The sequence below is a fragment of the Labrus mixtus genome, chromosome 20 (assembly GCF_963584025.1).
Source record: "Labrus mixtus chromosome 20, fLabMix1.1, whole genome shotgun sequence".
NCBI classification, from domain to species: domain Eukaryota; kingdom Metazoa; phylum Chordata; class Actinopteri; order Labriformes; family Labridae; genus Labrus; species Labrus mixtus.
Genome location: NC_083631.1, coordinates 9,933,221 through 9,952,792, shown reverse-complemented (window position 1 = coordinate 9,952,792; position 19,572 = coordinate 9,933,221). Strand labels below are relative to the sequence as shown.

Here is a 19,572-nt window from a genome sequence, read left to right as displayed (position 1 = left end):
GCACTCTTTAGTCAACTACCAGCCAGCCTTGCCAAGGTCTCTGATTGGCTGGCATAACCTTAATTCAAGCGTTGGACTGTTTTGTATTCATGTATTCAGTTTAGACACCATTTTGCCTATGATATTAACGATCTACACGAAGGCATCATTGCTAAGTGTTGAAATAGGTTAATGCTTTTTCACGCACGCACGTACGCACGCACGCACGCACGCACGCACGCACGCACGCACGCACGCAGACTGTAACGTCTGCAGGTAAACAGACTGTAACGTCTCCAGCAGGTAAACAGGCTGTAACGTCTGCAGCAGAACAGACTGTAACGTCTGCAGCAGGTAAACAGACTGTAACGTCTGCAGCAGGTAAACAGACTGTAACGTCTGCAGGTAAACAGACTGTAACGTCTCCAGCAGGTAAACAGACTGTAACGTCTGCAGCAGGTAAACAGACTGTAACGTCTGTAGCAGGTAAACAGACTGTAACGTCTCCAGCAGGTAAACAGACTGTAACGTCTGCAGCGGGTAAACAGACTGTAACGTCTGTAGCGGGTAAACAGACTGTAACGTCTGCAGCGGGTAAACAGACTGTAACGTCTGCAGCGGGTAAACAGACTGTAACGTCTGCAGCAGGTAAACAGACTGTAACGTCTGCAGGTAAACAGACTGTAACGTCTCCGGCAGGGAAACAGACTGTAATGTCTGCAGCAGGTAAACAGACTGTAACGTCTGCAGCGGGTAAACAGACTGTAACGTCTGCAGCAGGTAAACAGACTGTAACGTCTCCAGCGGGTAAACAGACTGTAACGTCTGCAGCAGGTAAACAGACTGTAACGTCTCCAGCAGGTAAACAGGCTGTAACGTCTGTAGCAGAACAGACTGTAACGTCTGCAGCGGGTAAACAGACTGTAACGTCTGCAGCAGGTAAACAGGCTGTAACGTCTGTAGCGGGTAAACAGACTGTAACGTCTGCAGCAGGTAAACAGACTGTAACGTCTGCAGCAGGTAAACAGACTGTTTATCCTTCACAACAAAAACACAATGATGACATCATCACAAGTGGACTAATGACCTTCATGTTCTGCAGTAAAATACAATAAAGAAAGACACGTACTCTCACAATGAACAAACCTTTATTTATTATCCAAATGCATCACATGATTCCAGAGGACGACATGAGTTTTTTTAAATCATATACTTTGTCTCTCTGAGAGTTTAAACTCTTATAAAGTCAAGATAGATAGATAGATAGATACTTTATTGATCCCGAGGGAAATTCAAAGTATCCAGTAGCAGGTTACAAGATGTACATGACATGAAACATTTGTTACAAATTAAACCGCAAAAACCGACGCCCCCATCCCATACTTATATATTAACCCGAAAAAAACGAATACGGCAGGGACAGAGCTACTGGATATGCGGCCACTCGCATCGACGCCGGAAGTAAGGACTTACAAGCAGGAGGAACCGGAGGAGTCTGCATTACACCAAACCAAAAAGACAAGACTCAGAGATTCCCTCCCGGGCAGACTTCCTGGAAGAGAGGAGGGAAGAGGAAGATGATATACACTGGATTCCTGAATTGATCTATCTCCTCACAAACACCTGCTCACATCTCTACCTGCAGCGTTTGAGTTCAGCCGCCTTCTTGATCTCTCTCAGCAGAGTTTGTTTGTTTCTCTTCATGTTCTCTTTCCCCGTCTCCAACAAAAACTCGATCTTGTCCTGACTGAACGGAAGCTGGAAGGTGGAGAACTCCGCCATCTTTGCTTTCACCTCCTCTGCATCTGAAGCACAATAAAAAACCAGAGAGGATCAGACAGATGTTTGAGAGTTTTACTTTCTCCTGATTAAAGTGTTTTTTTGTGTGAGACCTTTGCAGTTGTTTCTGTTGAAGAGCGGCATGAACACGATGGTGGGCTCCTTGTCTTTCCCCTCAAACACGTAGCAGTCCTTCGGCCAGTCTCTCTCCTCCAGGATTTTCTCATCTAACTCAGGGAACGGCTTCTTCAGCTTGGCTGCGTAATCTCTGGCTAAAGTCAGAGTCTGTGAGTCGAGACATGAACCAATCAGACCTATTTGTTTTTTTGAACCAGGCTGTAAACATGTTAATCTCTGCTGTAAAAACAGGCTTTTTAGAATGGGTGTGTATGTGACTTCCTGTGCTTCTGCAGCCAGCCTCTAGTGGACACTCGAGGAACTGCTGGATTTTACACTTCTGCATCGACATTCCGCTTGATAAATACATATTCATACCACACGCACACACACACACAGCAATACCTCAAACATGTTCCCTGCGCTGTACTCCGGAGCGATGATGAGGTTGATGTCTCTCTTGTCTCCCAGAAATGACGGGTAGGCGACGTTCACCAACAAGCCAGCGTCCACGAGGTAGAAACTCTCTTTAGTGTGGAGGCAGGATGGGACGCTGGAGTCTGCCCGCGCAATAGGAACATCAAATATGTTATTTAACCAAGTTTCATGCAAACACGTTTTAAATCTCTGATTGTTGGATGCAGGTGTTGTATGGTCGTCTTGGTCCACATCCAGACTTGTACACCAGAGTATTTTTATCTATCTGTGAAGTTTCTTGTTCTAAATCCACTCTGATCCTGTATTTGATCATGTCTATAAACCCCTCTATTTCAGCCATGCTCAGAACAGGCTGTTTCTGTGTCTGTACCTTTAAATATGTAAATGAGCTGTGTCTGACCACGCCCCCTCTCTGGAAGGACTTGGGTGTCTCGGTGCTTTCTCGCTCTCTGTCCTATTGTTTACTGTGAGAAGGCAGACTCAGAGGGCAGAACAAACACCTAGCTGTGGGAGTGTCACCCACCTGGGGGAGGGGTTACTTTCCTTTGTGATGTCATGAATGGAAAATCTCTAAAGGTTGAAAAAATTCACATACACGTATCATTTGACCCCTTTAAACTGTGGACTTTAAAGCTTATTTCGGAAGCTTAGGTTCACACAACCTGTAGATAACATGAAGCCTGTTTAAATGTGTTTACAGTGAGTGTTGCTGATTTGTGGTCTTACTTTGGTATTGGTAGAGGAAGTTGTTGGTTGTTCCCCACTCCCACTTCACGATCAGAGGAAGGACACGCAAAATTATGAACATGACTGTGAGAGAAACAGAAATACACAGACGTGTTTACACCTCATTTAAATCAAAGGAACGTGTTAGTCTGCCTGTTGCTCTTCCTCTCTCTGACCGTGATTTTTAAAAGCTCCATCCTCCAGAGTCTGGCTCCAGCGCTCCACCACAGCCAGCAGCTGCTCAGTCCTCTGCTGGGAAACACTTTCCTTGTCCTGCAAACTCTCTGACTCATTACGTAGCGCCTCATCTGGAAGAGATACCATCGCACATGGTGGCGTTTCAAATCACACATTTGCTGAGTCAGAAGCTGCGATCATGAGCGTACATGAACATGTTTAAGCTGAATAAATAAAACTAAAGAGAGGTCAGGTTCATATCTCTGATCATCATCATTACGAGCATCCTCCAGTAGTTTGTGCAGCTTGTCGAGGTCAGCCTGTGCAGCGGGATCCTGGACGGTGTTTCTGGTCAGAGTTACGAGTTTATGGAAGGCGTGGTAAAGACGGACATACTCTGCAGCTGCAGCATCCACTAGACCAGGCACTGAGTGACACACAAATCATCAGGTTATTAAGGACCAATCACTGCAGAGTATCAAATCAGTACTAGCACAAAAAGTAAGGACATTTGTGTTTGGCAATAATTCTTATACCGTTGGAAAGCCCGCTTATTTTCCTTTTAAATGGTGCCACATTTGTGAGGAACATGTATTTGTGGGATGTAAGTATGTGGGTTGCACCCCTGAAAAACTTCCCAAATCTTCTCTGCCAAACAGCTTATTCTGCCGTTGCTATCGACTATTGTTTTGTCCTGTGAGCATGGGCCCTGCTACAGTGGTCAGTTGGTGTCTGCTCCAAGGATGCCATGTTTGACTGATCTGGATAGGGCCCGTGCCATAGGGATACTTCAAGCTGGTGTTCCGCACAACCAAGTTGCAGCATTATTTGGAGTGAGCCCTAGTACCATCTCCAAACTGAAGGCCAAGTTCCATATAACGGGGGATGTCTGAGACAGGCCGCGAAGTGGGCGTCCCAAGAAGACGACACCCCAAGAAGACCGTTTCCTAACTCTGTCAGCACTTAGGAACCGTAGGCAGTATTCTACCGATTTGCTGTCCAGGTTTGCAGGACCATATGGCCGACGGCTCTCTACCCAGACAATGCGGATCAGACTGCTCGTGTGTCATAGGGCTGCCAGGAGGCCTGCCATGACTGCCCTTCACTGTCAGGCCCGTTTGCGCTGGTGTCTGCAACTTTTGCACTGGAACCTCAACTTGTGGAGGAATGTTATGTTCAGCGATGAGTCCAGATTCTGCCTTGTGGGATCAGCTTGGGTGTGCTGTTCATGCCAGAGTGACCAACACAACCACATTGGCTGACTTGGCGACAAATACTGGTTGAAGAACGGGATGCCATCCCACTGCAATGTGTGACCAGCATGAGGAGGAGGTGCCAGGCTGCTGCTGCTGTGTATGGTTCTTCTGCACGCTACTGAGGCTCCTGTTTGTTAAATGAATAAATTGTTAAATTGCCAATATGTCTTGTTTCTTCAGACTTCAAACATCCAATCCACTAAACGACACCAATCAAGAGTCAACGGCAGAATAAACTGTTTGGCAGAGAAGATTTGGCAAGTTTTTCATGGGCGCAGACCACATACTCAGCTCTGCTGCTTATCCCACAAATGCATGTTCCTTACAAATGTGTCACCAATTAAAAGGAAAATAACCCGGCTTTCCAACGGTATAAGATTTATTGCCAAGAAGCAACAAAGAAATAATCTACCAAACACAAATGTCCTTACTTTTTGTGTGATGCTTATGTTGTTATTTGTGATACTCATATGCAGCACTACAACAGTTCTGCAGCTGTTTTCACTCGAGTATTTGCACCTCCTCCTGCTGCTGTTCACACTGAAGACGTCCCCATTGTGTGATCAATAAAGCTTCATCTGATCTCTTATCATCATGTATGAAATTATGTGATTTACCTTTCAGCCAGTGAGGGATGAACTCTTTGATCGTCTCTCCATGGGCCAACGCACAACCGAGAACACCTGCAGGAGTTAAAGAGGAGGATTCATATTTATTTATGACAAAACGATCCTTCAGCATCAACACATGCAGAAATGTCAAGAGGACATTTTGTACAATGCAAAGGCAGACACTGACTCGCTGCACTGTGCTACATGAATACACTAGGGTTAGGGTGTTTTTGATGCTGTGACGACCCGCTGTGTGTGCTCTGTGTGGGTCGTCATGGATGGAGAACACCTGGGCCCAGGGTTCCCGATCCATAAGAGCAGGCCTCACTTCCTCATTGGGGGGGAGACGGAGAGAAAGAGAGAGAGAGAGAGGTTGCGCCCCAATTGAGCCACGCTCCTCTTGTGTGTGTGTTTCTAACCAACATGTGGTGGGCATTCAGGTTGTATCAGGTCCAGAGGCTGCACCCCAAACTGATCTGCTCCAAACCCTGACATGCACGGAGCCTCCCTGGTTCTAAAAATGTCACTCTTTCCTACATTATCACTGGAGTAAATAAAACCACGGTCTACCTCTCCATGTGAACACACACCTTGTAGTTTGACCATGTCCATCTCAGCTATCTCCTCCTGCAGCTCCCCGTTCTCGAACTTGCTGCCCAGAAGAGACGTTTCGATGAAGAGGCCGAGGTCTGTGAACCCGGCCTCATGAGGACTCATCTCAAACCAGGTCGCTGAGAGACACAGAGGATGTTTAATACCATAACATTCAATAACTCTCTATCTCTTCAGGATGTAACATGACGTGTTAGAGGAGCCTGTCTGTACCTTCCAGAGGCCCCTCGGAGAAACAGTGCTTCTCTAAGGCGCAGTAGATGGGGTAGGGGTTGGTGGCGTTTCTGCTGGCCTCGTCAGAAAGGCGCCGCAGGTCCATCTGATGAAACAGGAGATCAAATCTAAAAACGTTGTATGAAATCAAAGTATGCACTTAAAATGGATAATATATTAAGTCAAAATGTTTTTCTTTCTCTACTGGAACCTGTTTCATGATTCCAGCTGAGGTCAGCACCCCCCAGATATCAGTGAGAGAGAAATGCTCCTCCTTCGCTCGCTCGCCCAGCCATGACAGAGCCTCGTCCAGCTCCACCCCTGGACTCGTCAGGCTGGACACGGCCCTGTCCATCCCCACGCTCCACTGTGGGTCACTGTACAGAGAGGCCATGGACCTGACGGAGGAGAGGACAAGGTGAGGAGAGTCTGACACAGTCTGATGCTGAAGTGTGAGTGTGAATATCGTTACCATGTCGCCCCAGAGACTCCTCCCAGGTAGAGCACAGAGTCCAGCAGACCGTCTTTCTCCATCTGATGGAGAGAACCCACCAGAGCCACGGCGGCTCTCTGACCTCCACCTGAAGCCAGCAGAGCGATGTGAGGGACCGAGTCCTGCAGGGAGGAATCAGTGAGAGGGGGAGTGTTTCTAAAATTGCCCATGATATCAGCTGATTTCAGCATATCCAGTTTCTATCCTATCGGCTAATTTTAACGCAGATATGACTAGATTTATCCACCAGTCAAATAGCATTTCATTTGAGTTTCATTGTATTACACTAGCAGTTCTCTGTCACCAGCAGAGGGCGCTATATGGATTATAACGAGCATCATCACTCTGCAGTGTCGAGCGGTGATGCACGTACATGCTCAGTTACTTTCCAGGTGAGCGGCCAGCTTGTCTTCATTATAAATCTTTTCCACAAATGTTTGATAACTGAGGGATCAACATAATAGACGTAAATATCTTTATCTATCTCTACAGATCGAACATAGATCTAAGAGAAATATTGGCCGATATATTGGTATCTGAGTTTTCTGTATCGGCCCCAGAAGATCTGTATCGGTCGGTCCTGAATAAAATAATCTTCCATGAAAGAAAAGAACAAAGAAGCAGAGGACAGAGACAAATGTTCTGTTTCTGAAGCATGAGACGTTTCTTCTTCTCTTACTTCAGAACAGCTGATTCCCAGACTGTTGAGAGACTGCAGGACGACTCGTTTCCTCTCGTCAACGTACTCCTGTTCACCTGCACACAAACGCTGAGACTGACGCACGGATTTCTGAAACAGACAAACAAACAGTTTAACCAACACCATCTTGGTGTGTGCACACTGGGCAGAGTTTCAGGATGTCGTTTTTGTGCACTTTAGACAGAGTGCAGGAGTTTGCCTGGCAATTGAATACAAGAAATGTATGAAGGTAGATATGTTGCAAAATGTGAGAGCTTGTAGAATGAGATGTGAGAGCTTGTAGAATGAGATGTGAGAGCTTGAAGGGAAAAAAAGTTAACTTGTATGTAAAAATCATCATTTACTCAGATTTTTTAAAAATAACTTGTGCCTATTATCTTTTACAACCACAACTCTCCAATTACAACTTCTCAAATCTGCAGCTACAACTGCACAAACTACTTTTCTCGTGTGAATCTGCGCTGCTTGAGTTTTGCAACACATTTTGCGAGACGTCTGTAGCAAAACAAATTTGAACTTGTAGAAATGCCTCCCTCCCCCCGCTCTCCCGTGTGTGTGTGTGGGGAGGGGGGATTGACCAATCAGAAGGGAGGAATTGCAGGTACCGGGGTGAAGATAGTTTCATGTTTGACATTCGCCTGTGTTCGCGTTGATTACCTTCAATAGCTCCGAGTCAAAGCCTCGATTTCTCACAGTTTGGGGATATGTTGCAGAGCAGATTAAGGCAGACGTTTCACAGTTTTTTCACAGTCCGTGACTATAGGCGGAGTTAGGGACCGTCGTAAAAGTGCAATACAGCTCATTTCAATATTCAATAACTTCTTTGTTTTTCAACATAGACATCTCAATCCACTGCTATTATAGAAGGTGACAGCCCTTAACATTTCAGACCAATGAATACAAAATAAAAATAAATAAAAATAAAAATAACTCTGCAAATCATCATTATCAATGACATATTGCCTTAAATAAGCACATTTCAAGGTTATAATCTCAATAGATTCCTAATTTTTGATTTTATTGACATCAAATCACCTCTCATGTGTCCTGGATATCCTCTCACAACTTTCACAGCTCATAGTTTGTGAAGAAGGCCATTAACAAATGCCTTAATACCATTATCAGGGGCCTGTCGCTTTAAATGTGCAATTTTCAAGGTTCAAAAAATTCTGAGTAAATGATGATTTTTACATACAAGTTCACTTTTTTTTTCCTTCAAGCTCTCACATCTCATTCTACAAGCTCTCACATTTTGCAACATATCTACCTTCATAAAATGTCCCAATATTGGGTCGCCTAGGACTACTATTTATGTTGCAAACAGGAATTGATATTGTTTAATTTTTACTAGAATCATTGTGAAGTTTAGAAATCTGAAATTGTGACCCCCCCAAGTGTGCAGCAGGTTATAAAAATATGATTCTACTTCCTGGTTACAAAACACAAGACTCCCTAAACACATCATGGTTTGTGGTGCAGCTCCCACCTCATACGCAGTTCTTTTCTCCTCCATGTTGCTCTCTGTTGATGCTCCAAAAACCACAAAGCATACCCACATCAGAAGGAAGTAACAACCTGTATATCCAGTCTGCATGACGCGATGTGGCTTCATCCTTAATTCAAATGTGTGTTACTGTTAAATACACAGCTTCTGCCCTCTGACTCCTCTGATCTGCTTTCTTCCTCTGAGGGGGATTCTGCTTATCAGGGACGCTCAGTGGGCCGACTCTGACAAGATCAGGCAAAGACCAACATTATCAAATAGCTGCTCTCTCTCTCACACCCCCACACACACACAAACACATTGATTGTTATCATGTGTTGGCTTTTGAAGGAAATATTTCTCAACATTTACCAGACAGAAAGGCAACACTGCTTTAATAGTTTATTATATTTGTTGGTACATCCTGATACTTTTTGACAATTTTCAGAATGCACCTCTCCAGGTAAAAGAGTTCCTTCATAATTTTATCAAGACTGATCTTATCTACTGTTGTCTCTACCTTTAAGGTTTGAGGAGCTTTAAAGGAGCAATATGTAACTCTGACACCTAGTGGTTAAAATGGGCACTGCAGTCCAGATTCTCAACATTGTAGAGAGCTGTCCCCCCCCCACTCTCTAGAGTCCATGCTCACGCAGGTTGCCATGTGGTGGACACTGAAGCTTGAGTGTTTAGCCAGCAGAGTAGATTTTAGAATTATAATGAAAAACTAAAGTGAGGTATTCACAAGGACTCTCTGTTTTTAACAACCTCAGACTCATTCAGCTCAATGTCACCAGTTGCCATGGTTACTGGTTAAACTAAATACAAATCAAAAGGCTCTTAAGGTCAAACAAGAGGAGGTCAGGGTGCTGACGTCTAAAGAAGAGGAGCTCGGTATAAAATGGTTAGTTTGTGAATCAAGAAGAAGCAGTCCATGTTCGTGTGGTCAAAATGATTAAATTTATTAAAAATATGAGTTCAAATAAAGGTCACACAGTCCTCTCAGCTGTTCACTTTCTGCAGCAGTGATGACACATTAACACGGTGCTGTAGTTTAAAGGTTCTTCCTCTTTCCTCTTATCAGATCAACTCTGCTGACATTCTAAATTCTTCTTTTTATTTCATCGATCCGAGAAATGAGAACCTGAAAATGTGTTTTAGAAGCCTGTAACAAACACTGGATTCAGCTCGTATGAAAACACGTCTGCACTCCGAGGTCGGTGCAGATGTTTCCTGCAGCTGTGGACTCTGCAGAGTCGCTTTGTGTTGTTGTGGGAGAAGAGAGAATCCACCTGGGACAGAAGAAACACAACGTGGAGGTTCAGCTTCAGGAACACCAGTCAGGGGTCACAGTGGTGCGTTCAGGGCTCAGGTTTGTATGAGGAGGGGGGGTTTGTCCCTGGGGAGGCGGTCTCTGGGGATGTGGACTCTGGCTGTGGGGAGGGACTGGCTGCAGACGCCGGCTCTTTCTGAACCAGCTCGGGCTCATCCTGGCCGGCCTGAGGCGGGTGGACCAGGACCCGGTCGATGATGCCAAAGTCCTGTGCCTCAATGGGGCTCATGTAGCGATCCCTCTCCATCACGCCCTCTAAGGACGACAGGAGGAGAGAGAGGAACGTTTAGAGCTGACATATTACAAAAACTGCAGCAACAGCTGATCAGAGCCTCCTGCTGTGATTGGATAGACAATGCCCGACCTCTGCGCATAAATAAAAAATACATCACTCCCACTGACGTCCTCTGAGCTCCACATTAAACTAAGTGTCTTATGAAGCTTAACTGGAAGTTTCTTAAACCTGCACTCTCTCTAATGGCCACCAGGGGGTAACTCCACTGATTGAGACAAGAGACAAGAATGTTTATAGAAGTATGGACAACATGTCTAAATCTGCTGCCACTTTAAAGAACTGAAGCCAAAACATCCCAGAGATGAGTGCAGATCTAGGCGGAGGACATAATGAGGGCTGCATGCACTCTTTGGTTTTAACATTTTGCACGTGGCGTGTGAAGTGAGTGATGTTTTCTCTGTAAGGACGTCGCGTGTTGAGGAGTCGTTTGAACTCACCGATGGTTTCCAGCAGCTGCCCCGTGTGTTTGGCGTAGATGGTGTTGATCTGTCTCTTCAGCTTCAGGATCTCTTCAGCCTGGATGGCGATGTCTGTGGCCTGACCCTGAGCGTGCAGAAACACAGAACACAGGGATTACTTCACATCACTTCCTTTCTTAGTGTCAGACTTTGAAATGACCCCCCCGCGCTCCTCAGTATTAAAAGAGCAGACCGCCCTTACCCTGGCTCCTCCCGACGGCTGGTGGACCATGATGCGAGCGTTGGGCAGTGAATGCCTCATGCCTGACGTTCCCGCTGCCAGGAGCAGGCTGCCCATACTGGCTGCCTGACCGACACACCAGGTGGAGATGGGATTTAGGATGTACTGCATGGTGTCGTAAATGGCCAAGCCTGCTGTCACCACGCCGCCTGGACGGGAGAGAACAGCCATGAGAGAGAGACGACGGATAATTTTCACCCAGAGTCAAAAAGAAAAAAAGGTCAAACTGATGTTTCAAAGAAGAACTTTTTCTGCTCAGTAGAATCCGTCAGCCGGCCTCTAGTGGACACTCGAGGAACTGCCGCTTGGTTTTAACTTGTATTGAAAAGTGCTTGTCATCATTCTGGTGGGGGGGGGGGGGGTTAAACACTGAAGAAGAAGTGATCTACAAATAGATATGGTGACAAATAACACATCTGTCTAAGATTTCTCACATGCTCCCTTTGCCTCTCGTTCAGGACATTTATAAAGTTTACACATCAGATGTCTCCCTGCTGCTCTTACCAGGACTGTTGATGTACATGTGGATGGGTTTGTTGTTGCTCTCTGACTGTAAGAAGAGCAGCTGGGCGATGACCAGGCTGGCCACAGTGTCGTCGATCTGAGCAGAGGAGAGAGAGAGAGAGAGAGAGAGAGAGAGAGAGAGAGAGAGAGAGAGAGAGCGCAAGAGAGCGAGAGAGAGAGCGAGAGAGTCACTTCTAAAACATCTCATTTAAAGTGTTCAAAGTTGCACTTTGGAGCGATCACATCAACACTTACAGGACCCATCACACAGATGATCCTCTCCCTCAGCAGGCGAGAGTAGATATCATACGCTCGCTCTCCTCTCCCCTGGAGACAAAACACAACATTGTTTTTAAGTTAAACAACACGAACAAACACCAAACAACAAAACCTGAATCTGGTTCTGTGTTGGGTTCAGTGCAGACATCTTGCAGAGACTTTGCACCTAAACAATTCTTTGTATGATTTATAAAGATCTCATCACGATGCACACGAGAGCAGCAGACAGTTTTAGATTCTTGAACTCTCCTCCTTTGATTTCCCGCTCATGAAGTCATTTATGGCACATTAGTAAAATAAATAAAGTTCGTCCAGGGTTTCCTTCTGACTCACCGTCTGCTCCACGACTATAGGTATGAGCGGACTCCTCCATACAGGACTGTGGTGGATGGACCTGCTGTGTTTCAGGGTTAGGCCTCCGATGTGTAACGCCCTCTGAGAGACAAAGAGACAAATAAGAACAATAATAAATATAAAGTTAAAATAGACAATAAAGCCCCACAAATGTAGGTTTCTTTAGGTACAGTATAAGGATATTGATTGTTAGGGCTGTGCATCCTCACAGGTGTCACGATAAAATGTGAAATTGGTCCTGAATGCTCTGGATTTGTTTGGACCAGAGAAGGTAAGCGGTTTTAAGGCACCCTCAAACAGCCGTTTTGGACGCCCCTCGGTTTGCCAGATATGAGAGCAGTTGTCAGGTCAACAGGTGTTGCAGTGATGAAAGCGGGCAAGAGAAGTGGTTCAGATAGAAGTGATTGTACCCGACCTAAAAAGCCTCTGCATGTTTCTAATAAGCTCCACGAGCAGAAACGTGCTCAAACTAGGATCAATATTGGAGATGCTTTTGAAAAATTGAGAGAGGTTAGAACACAGAAAGGTTTACAGACCCATGTAGAGCTGGATAAACACTGAAGCTTCAGTGTCCACCACATGGTGACCTGAGTGAGCATCGACTCTAGAGAGGAGGGGGAGAGACAGCTCTCTATGATGTTTAGAATTTAGACTGCAGTACCCACTTTAAACACTAGGTGTCAGAGTTACATACTGCTCCTTTTATATTTAGAAAGTGCTTTAGAACATCAACATATATTTAATCAAAATGTATACAAATCTTTTGCCAACAGGTGCAGGAGTGTAGGAATTACCAAAACGAGTATTTAACAACATTAACCGTCCAAATCAAACTTTTTAAATCTTTGTAGGATTAACTTGAGGGTTTAAAAGTATTTTCAAAGATACTTCTTTAATCTTATTTGTGATCACATAGTTACAGAAGGTTGTTTTCCAGTCCAGGTGTAAAGTAATACAGCATGTTATTTAATGTCTCCTGCAGTGACACATATGTAACATCATCACACACTTATGTCATCCTAAAACAACGAGCTGCTGTGTTTATATCTGCTGTATGTTGTTGTCTTCAAAGGCAGGATCCACCTTCTGTGTTTCTGTCTGATAAAGAGTCTCAGTAACATCTCGGTGAGGAGCCGCCAGGTGTTCTTTTACAGGTGTTTTTCTCACAGTCTCAGGTTTAGAGGTGATGCCATGAAGCGGCGTTACACAAGCTAACTACGAGCTAACGCGCTAACACGAGCTGTCGTCGTCATGACAACTCGTACAAACTCTTTAATCGTGAACTTGTATTAACGTTCAGACTCTCGGCGACTCGACGTTTCAACAAAGAATTAGTTTGTACTCACTCTGAGCAGCATTTTAAAGTCGTTTAGCTTTCACTCCCCCTCTATGTGACCCCGCTTAAACCGGAAACAATTCACTCTGGCTGATGACACTTCTTCTTCGTCGATTAGTAATTGGCATCTGTCGTTTTTTTAGTTTGTTAGCGCCCTCTAGTGGACCGTTTTAGTTGTTGTTTTTTACACTTAAGACAAAACGCGCCTTTACGCCTCGTCTTTTGGCTTTAATTTATTTTATCCTTAAACTGTAAATATTAATGGACGAGCATGAGTGACGTCAGCCATCTGTTACTGCAGGGGGCTGTGGAGCTAGGGGCGTGTCCAGACTTTTTTGGCCCAACTGGGGCACTGACTGCACAAATAAATATCAATTATTTCCCCTTTCTTATCTCACCATTTATATCTACTTTAAAACACGAGATAATGTCAACATTTCCCAGTCTAACTTCACATGACGGTGGTCCCGACACATTGCAGACCATTAATCCGTCTAATGAAAGAGATGTCCAAAGTTTTTATTTAGAATTTAAAGTACAAACAAAAGAATCTATGCTACATTGATATGTAAAAAAAAAACTAGCAGCCTTTGAAAAACACATGTCCCCCCTCTGACAGGGCAAATAGCCAATCACAGATTAGGATTTTTGGGGGGCACCTGGGGCGGCCAATCAGATTCTAGGGTGGGCCATGTCACCTCTGGCCACCCCTCTGGACACACCTCACTCCTCTGTGTGCTTCTCTCTATCTTTTGAAAAAGTAAGAGAAGAATCTGGATTAAAATCCAGGTGCGTACCAAGCCTGGAAATTGATCTGGGAGTTGAGCCCTGCCGAGGTGCCACCAAGCCAGGCTTGTGACCCATGGTGAAGGCTTCATACTACAAGTGCTGCTGCTGTTCCAGCCTTTCTCTCTCACCACTTTGTTGGTGAAGTGTGCCGAAACCCTGACTCTGCTCTTTTAGTATTTCTTGCAATGTTTTTATTTATTTTCCTCTGAATAGTTCCTACATCATGTTAAGCTTTTACCACGATTTCATTTCATTTAATCAAAAAAACACAAAGCCTGCCAAACTGTGTGTAGTGTGTGTGTGTGTGTGTGTGTGTGTGTGTGTGTGTGTGTGTGTGTGTGTGACTGTTTGTGTGTCTCTCTGTGTGTCTCTGTCTGTGTGTGTGTGTGTGTGTGTGTGTGTGTGTCTCTGTGTGTGTGTGTGTGTGTGTATGTGTGTGTGTGTGTGTGTGTCTGTGGGTGGGTGGGGTGTATAAACAAGTGAATGGTCTTTTTGTGTGTTATTAGCGCCCTGCACTGAAACAGAGCAGACTTGTTGTGTGTGTGTCTCAGTCATGTCAAACAACAGCGCAGCCAGCAGCAGCAGCTTAGCTCTCGCTCAGAAGGCCGTGAGGCAGCTTCGACTGGAGGCCAGCGTCCGCAGGATAAAGGTAGGAACACTGACCACACACTCATCACTGACCATGCATGGATCATCTTTAACTCTTTAGATGTGTGAGGTCGATGAGAAGCTCTGATGTTTGGAAAGTGTCTGACTGAAAACCTCCTTATACTGTAGAAGTACAGCCGTCAAGGAGAAGTTAAACAGGGACGATAGGACTGAGTTATAAATGATTGAACTGAGTGTGTGTGTGCGTGAGTGTGTGTGTGTGTGTGTGTGTGTGTATGTGTGTGTGTGTGTGTGTGTGTGTTCGGCACACAGTGAGACCTTTGTTGATTGTGCTGCAGACTGCTGTGATTGATTTAGAACAGAAGTCAGACCAGTTTCTAGTGTGTCCGTGTGAAACAGCAGCGACATGTTGGAGAGAGAGAGAGAGAGAGATCAGAATAAAACACAAGTCAGAGACATTTGTTTTACAGTTTTAAACATGAGTGTCTCTATTTAACCAACAAGCTTCAATTTGTAATTCATTGTCAGGACGCTCGAGATGATGCTGAAGGTTCAAAATACTACCATAGTTTTTTCTCCCTTTCTTTAACTGATGTTTGATTTTTAACTTCTTGTTATTTTTGATAATTATATTCCTGTTTCTTGAGCTGTTGTGACAAAAAAATGTTGCCCATGGGGGATCAATAAAGTTTATCTTTATCTTTTCAAATGGTTGCCGGGCCAGAGGTCGGGGGGGGTGTTTTCATACTTCAGATATATTTGAGGCAAAATTACTTTTATGTTAAAAAAAAAAAAAAAAAGTGATGTATAATAAACACACCTTCAGAATGAGTCCACTCAGAGTTGTTGTCGTTTTTGTCCCTGACAGGCTCCGGTTGTTATTCTAAGTGTGTGACATCATGACAGAAAGGATCTCTGCAGACACAGACCATCAGACCTTCTCCCTGATCTCTCGTTCATGATCTTCCCGTGTGCAGTTTGACTTTATAGCTCTCTCACATATTAGACTGTAAGGCTGATCTGTTAGTCGTGTTATAGAATCTGTTCATAGATTAGGAGAACATTCTGCCCAGTGTCTGCTGACATTTCTGCGTGGAGTCGAGGAGAGCCGATGTGAGAATGCAACAGGAAATATTCAGGAAAATTCACAGTTTAGTGTGATGGTTGTGCACGTAGTGAAGCAGATTTATACTCCTTCCTGCTCACCAGTATGTTCTTTGACACTCATCTGTTTATACTGGGAAATGTCCAGTTACACATACCATTGATATAAAGGAAAGAACTGTCCTCATAGACTGACAGAGATAGTCTCCTGCTGTGAGGTAGACGTGTGAACAAGCAACTTCTAAAAACTTCAGGATGCAGTCCGCCTGTCATCGTCCACAGATGTTCAGGAGTGCATGTAAACAGTTTCAGTTTGACCTCAGGTCCTCTTTGTTGTAGCGACAGTAAAACGCTGCGTGGTCATTTCTAAATGTTGATACATATAAAACCACAAACATGATGATGTGACATGTCTGTCATTCCTCAGGTTTCTCAGGCTGCTGCAGAGCTGAAGACCTTCTGTCTGCAGAATGCTCACAAAGACCCCCTCCTCACCGGGGTGCCCTCCAGTGATAACCCCTTCAGACCCCCGAAGTCCTGTGTGCTTCTCTGAGGTAGGACTGCTCCTCTGCTGCTCTACATCTCTGTACCGCCTCCATCTTTTCTTTTTTTATTCAAACAAAGACGCTGCTGCTTTATTTTGGATCACAAGACCCGGCCTGCAGCTAAATCTGCTCTCTGTCATTTTAGGTTTTATGAAAAGTGAAGAGCATCCCAGCCGACGCCTGATCAGTGGATTTCTGTCCCGTGATTCACTCAAGATACAGACGCAAAGACACTGAGGGTCAGGGGAGCAGCTGAGGAAACAAGCAGACAATAAAGTACTTCATGTCTTTATTTGACAGGATGTGATGCTTTCTGCAGGATTCAGCAGCAGCTTCACACAGCTCTTTCTTACCCCCCTTTATCTCGTCTGTTCGACCACTTGTTAGCTGCTTCACTTTTTACTGCTTTTGTGAAATGATAAAGATTCTCTGTGAGTTGAAAACAACATGGTGTATGAGTCCTGTGAGAGTCACAGAGGGAGCAGATTCCTGATTGCCTCTGAACGACGCCCACGGCGCAGCTAAAAATATTCGATCCATGTGTTTTTTTTTCTTTTGCACATGTTTTTAATAAACATCCAATGTGTGCCACATGTGATCATTTACCACACAGGAACCTTTCTTCTCTCCTCTACCTCCGCTGTTCCTTTCTCAACTGGGAGAAGAAATTCAGTTTGATTTTAATTACTAACAGCTGTTTGGATTCAGGTCACTTATTTTAGAGAATCTGGAGCATTCAAACATCTCTTCTTATTATTTATCCTGTACTCCAAACATGCACCTGATTTTAAAACACAAATAAATTCTATGATGAGAAAGAGGACTAATGCCACCCATGTCAAAAAATGGGAGGAGTCAGACGTCATCAAAGAAAATCATTAATTAATGACAGAATGAGGTTCAAGACTTATGTGGTGTGAGTGTTTGAGAGAGAGAGAGAGACACACACACACACACAGAGACAGAGACAGACAGAGAGAGAGACACAGAGAGAGACACAGAGAGAGAGAGAGAGAGGAGACAGAGAGAGAGAGAGACAGAAAGAGACAGAGAGAGAGAGAGGAGACAGAGAGAGAGAGAGACAGAGAGAGACACAGAGACAGAGAGAGAGAGAGAGAGAGACACAGAGACAGACAGAGAGAGAGGAGACAGAGAGAGAGAGACAGAAAGAGACAGAGAGAGAGAGAGATGAGACAGAGAGAGAGAGAGACAGAACGAGACAGAGAGAGAGACAGAGAGAGAGAGAGAGAGAGAGAGTAGAGGCACAGGAAGCTGCGTTTGCCTAGTTGGACCTTTGGACCCATCGGTGCTCCAGATCTAGCAGGATATGATGACACCTCCATGGCACCTCAAAGAAAGGACACACACACACACACACACACACACACACACACACACACACACACACACACACACACACACACAAACATTAACTCCAACAAACTTCACTGATAGTAAACATTCTCACTGCAGACTGAAGAGAGAAGGATTCAAACAATCTGTCCTTCAATTTCAGATAAAATATCACAGAAATCCTGTTTTTAGTCGGAATAATACGATTTAAGAGTTTCATATTGACAGCACTAACTCTAACATGTGTCTCTAGTCTGTCTACAAACCCCCCAATGATGAAAAAAGTCCATCCTCTCTGTCTTCTGCCTGCTCAACTTTTCAGAAAATGTGTGCCGTTTGGAGATTTTCCCTTCATGACATCACAAAGGGCAGTAGCCCCTCCCCCAGGTGGGTGACACTCCCACAGCTAGGTGTTTGTTCTGCCCTCTGAGTCTGCCTTCTCATCGTAAACAATAGGACATGGAGCGAGAAAGACCGAGACACCCAAGCCCTTCCAGAGAGGGGGTGTGGTCAGACACAGCTCATTTACATATTTAAAGGTACAGACACAGAAACAGCCTGTTCTGAGCAGGGCTGAAATAGAGGGGTTTATAGACATGATCAAATACAGGATCAGAGTGGATTTAGAACAAGAAACTTCACACACACACACAGCTCTGACACTTATTTACACTGAAGAAGAAGAGGAGGATATGTCACCTTTATTATGAAATAACAGTTTGCTACAAAGTTAAATGATAAAAGCTGACAGGTGAACAGAATGTGAGTATTTTCTTTTTTGCATCATATCTATACCTTTAACTGTTATTCATCTGTTGACTCTTATTTGACATTTCTCTCGATGCATCTGTCGCTGATGTCATTTAAGAAGCGTCTGTGTCTACATCATGACTACATATTTACTCATTTCCAGTCATTGTCTTATCTCTTTCTTCTTTGATTATTGGACTGTGTAACATGTATTTCTCTGTGTTTTGTGTTTGTGTACGTATGGAGTCAAAATTCTTCCTTTGCTGTTTTTATTTGTCTTGTAAAATGTAATGTATCGTGATAAATTATCTCCTGTGAACTAAAGCCGATGTGAAAGAGCTCTGTGTTTGTGTTCAATCATCACGACACGTCCAGAACGCAGCAGCTCTGCTCCTTACTGGTTTTAACAGATGACATCCCATCACCCCATCTTCATCTTCTTTTACTTAAAGCATGTATGGGTCTGATTCCAAACTACATCAGTGAACTGCTGATACTGTATTTGATTTTATCCCTTCTAATGGTTCTATCTCGTCCTTTTTCTTTGGTTTATTCTGGGGCTTTTATGACTTTATCCATGTTGAGCGGGAGAGAGAGAGAGGGGGTCGGATCCGAATCAGGGCCACCCGCTTCGAGGACTACAGCCTCTGTACATGGGGCGTGCAAACCAACCACTAGGCCACCGACTCACCTGTTTCTACCTCTTTTAGTTGCTTACATGGCTACTCCCCCTGGTTTCATTTCATGTTGTTTTTGCTGGGTTCTTATAATGTTCTTGTGATGTCTTGTGATGTCTTGGTCATGATCCTGGTGTTGTTATTTTGTGTTGTGACATCTTGCTTGTTTCTAATGTCACTTTTGCTTGTAAGCCAAAGCACTTTGTAAACCGGTGTTTTTAAAGGTGCTTTATGGTCTAAATAAAAAACACATTATTATAACTACTATGACGTAGCTACACCTCCTGTGTTTACGTCGTTCCCGCTCTCGACCGCCGGGTGTCGCTGTTGCGGCGGCTCCTCATGTTGTTGCCCGGGCGCT

At 44.4% G+C, this 19,572-nt stretch overlaps 3 protein-coding genes and 1 long non-coding RNA gene across 4 annotated transcripts; 1 reads left to right on the top strand and 3 right to left on the bottom strand.

Moving 5' to 3' along the window:
• Positions 1–1,110: 1,110 nt before the first annotated feature.
• Positions 1,111–8,837, bottom strand: LOC132995778 (cytosolic phospholipase A2 gamma-like). The gene is made up of 14 exons (XM_061065962.1): positions 8,588–8,837; positions 7,081–7,191; positions 6,381–6,523; positions 6,120–6,306; positions 5,909–6,014; positions 5,674–5,814; positions 5,090–5,155; positions 3,497–3,643; positions 3,216–3,347; positions 3,040–3,123; positions 2,281–2,435; positions 1,872–2,043; positions 1,619–1,784; positions 1,111–1,531 (listed from the first exon to the last, which is right to left on the bottom strand). The coding sequence occupies exons 1-14, from the start codon at positions 8,711–8,713 to the stop codon at positions 1,480–1,482; spliced, it is 1,788 nt and encodes a 595-aa protein (XP_060921945.1). The 5' UTR covers positions 8,714–8,837; the 3' UTR covers positions 1,111–1,479.
• A 688-nt stretch (positions 8,838–9,525) lies between these two features.
• clpp (caseinolytic mitochondrial matrix peptidase proteolytic subunit) lies at positions 9,526–13,541 on the bottom strand. Its single transcript, XM_061065963.1, has 7 exons — positions 13,395–13,541; positions 12,028–12,129; positions 11,671–11,742; positions 11,416–11,512; positions 10,873–11,060; positions 10,650–10,755; positions 9,526–10,172 (listed from the first exon to the last, which is right to left on the bottom strand). The coding sequence occupies exons 1-7, from the start codon at positions 13,404–13,406 to the stop codon at positions 9,946–9,948; spliced, it is 804 nt and encodes a 267-aa protein (XP_060921946.1). The 5' UTR covers positions 13,407–13,541; the 3' UTR covers positions 9,526–9,945.
• A 1,125-nt stretch (positions 13,542–14,666) lies between these two features.
• si:dkey-204f11.64 (uncharacterized protein LOC100537752 homolog) lies at positions 14,667–17,771 on the top strand. The gene is made up of 3 exons (XM_061027236.1): positions 14,667–14,822; positions 16,314–16,440; positions 16,577–17,771. Exons 1-2 carry the CDS (start codon positions 14,727–14,729, stop codon positions 16,437–16,439), a joined length of 222 nt encoding a protein of 73 aa, XP_060883219.1. The 5' UTR covers positions 14,667–14,726; the 3' UTR covers position 16,440; positions 16,577–17,771.
• On the bottom strand, positions 16,704–19,569 carry LOC132954627 (uncharacterized). Its single transcript, XR_009665796.1, has 2 exons — positions 17,820–19,569; positions 16,704–17,768 (listed from the first exon to the last, which is right to left on the bottom strand). It is a non-coding gene; the product is annotated as an uncharacterized LOC132954627 (long non-coding RNA).
• Between the last annotated feature and the right edge of the window lie 3 nt (positions 19,570–19,572).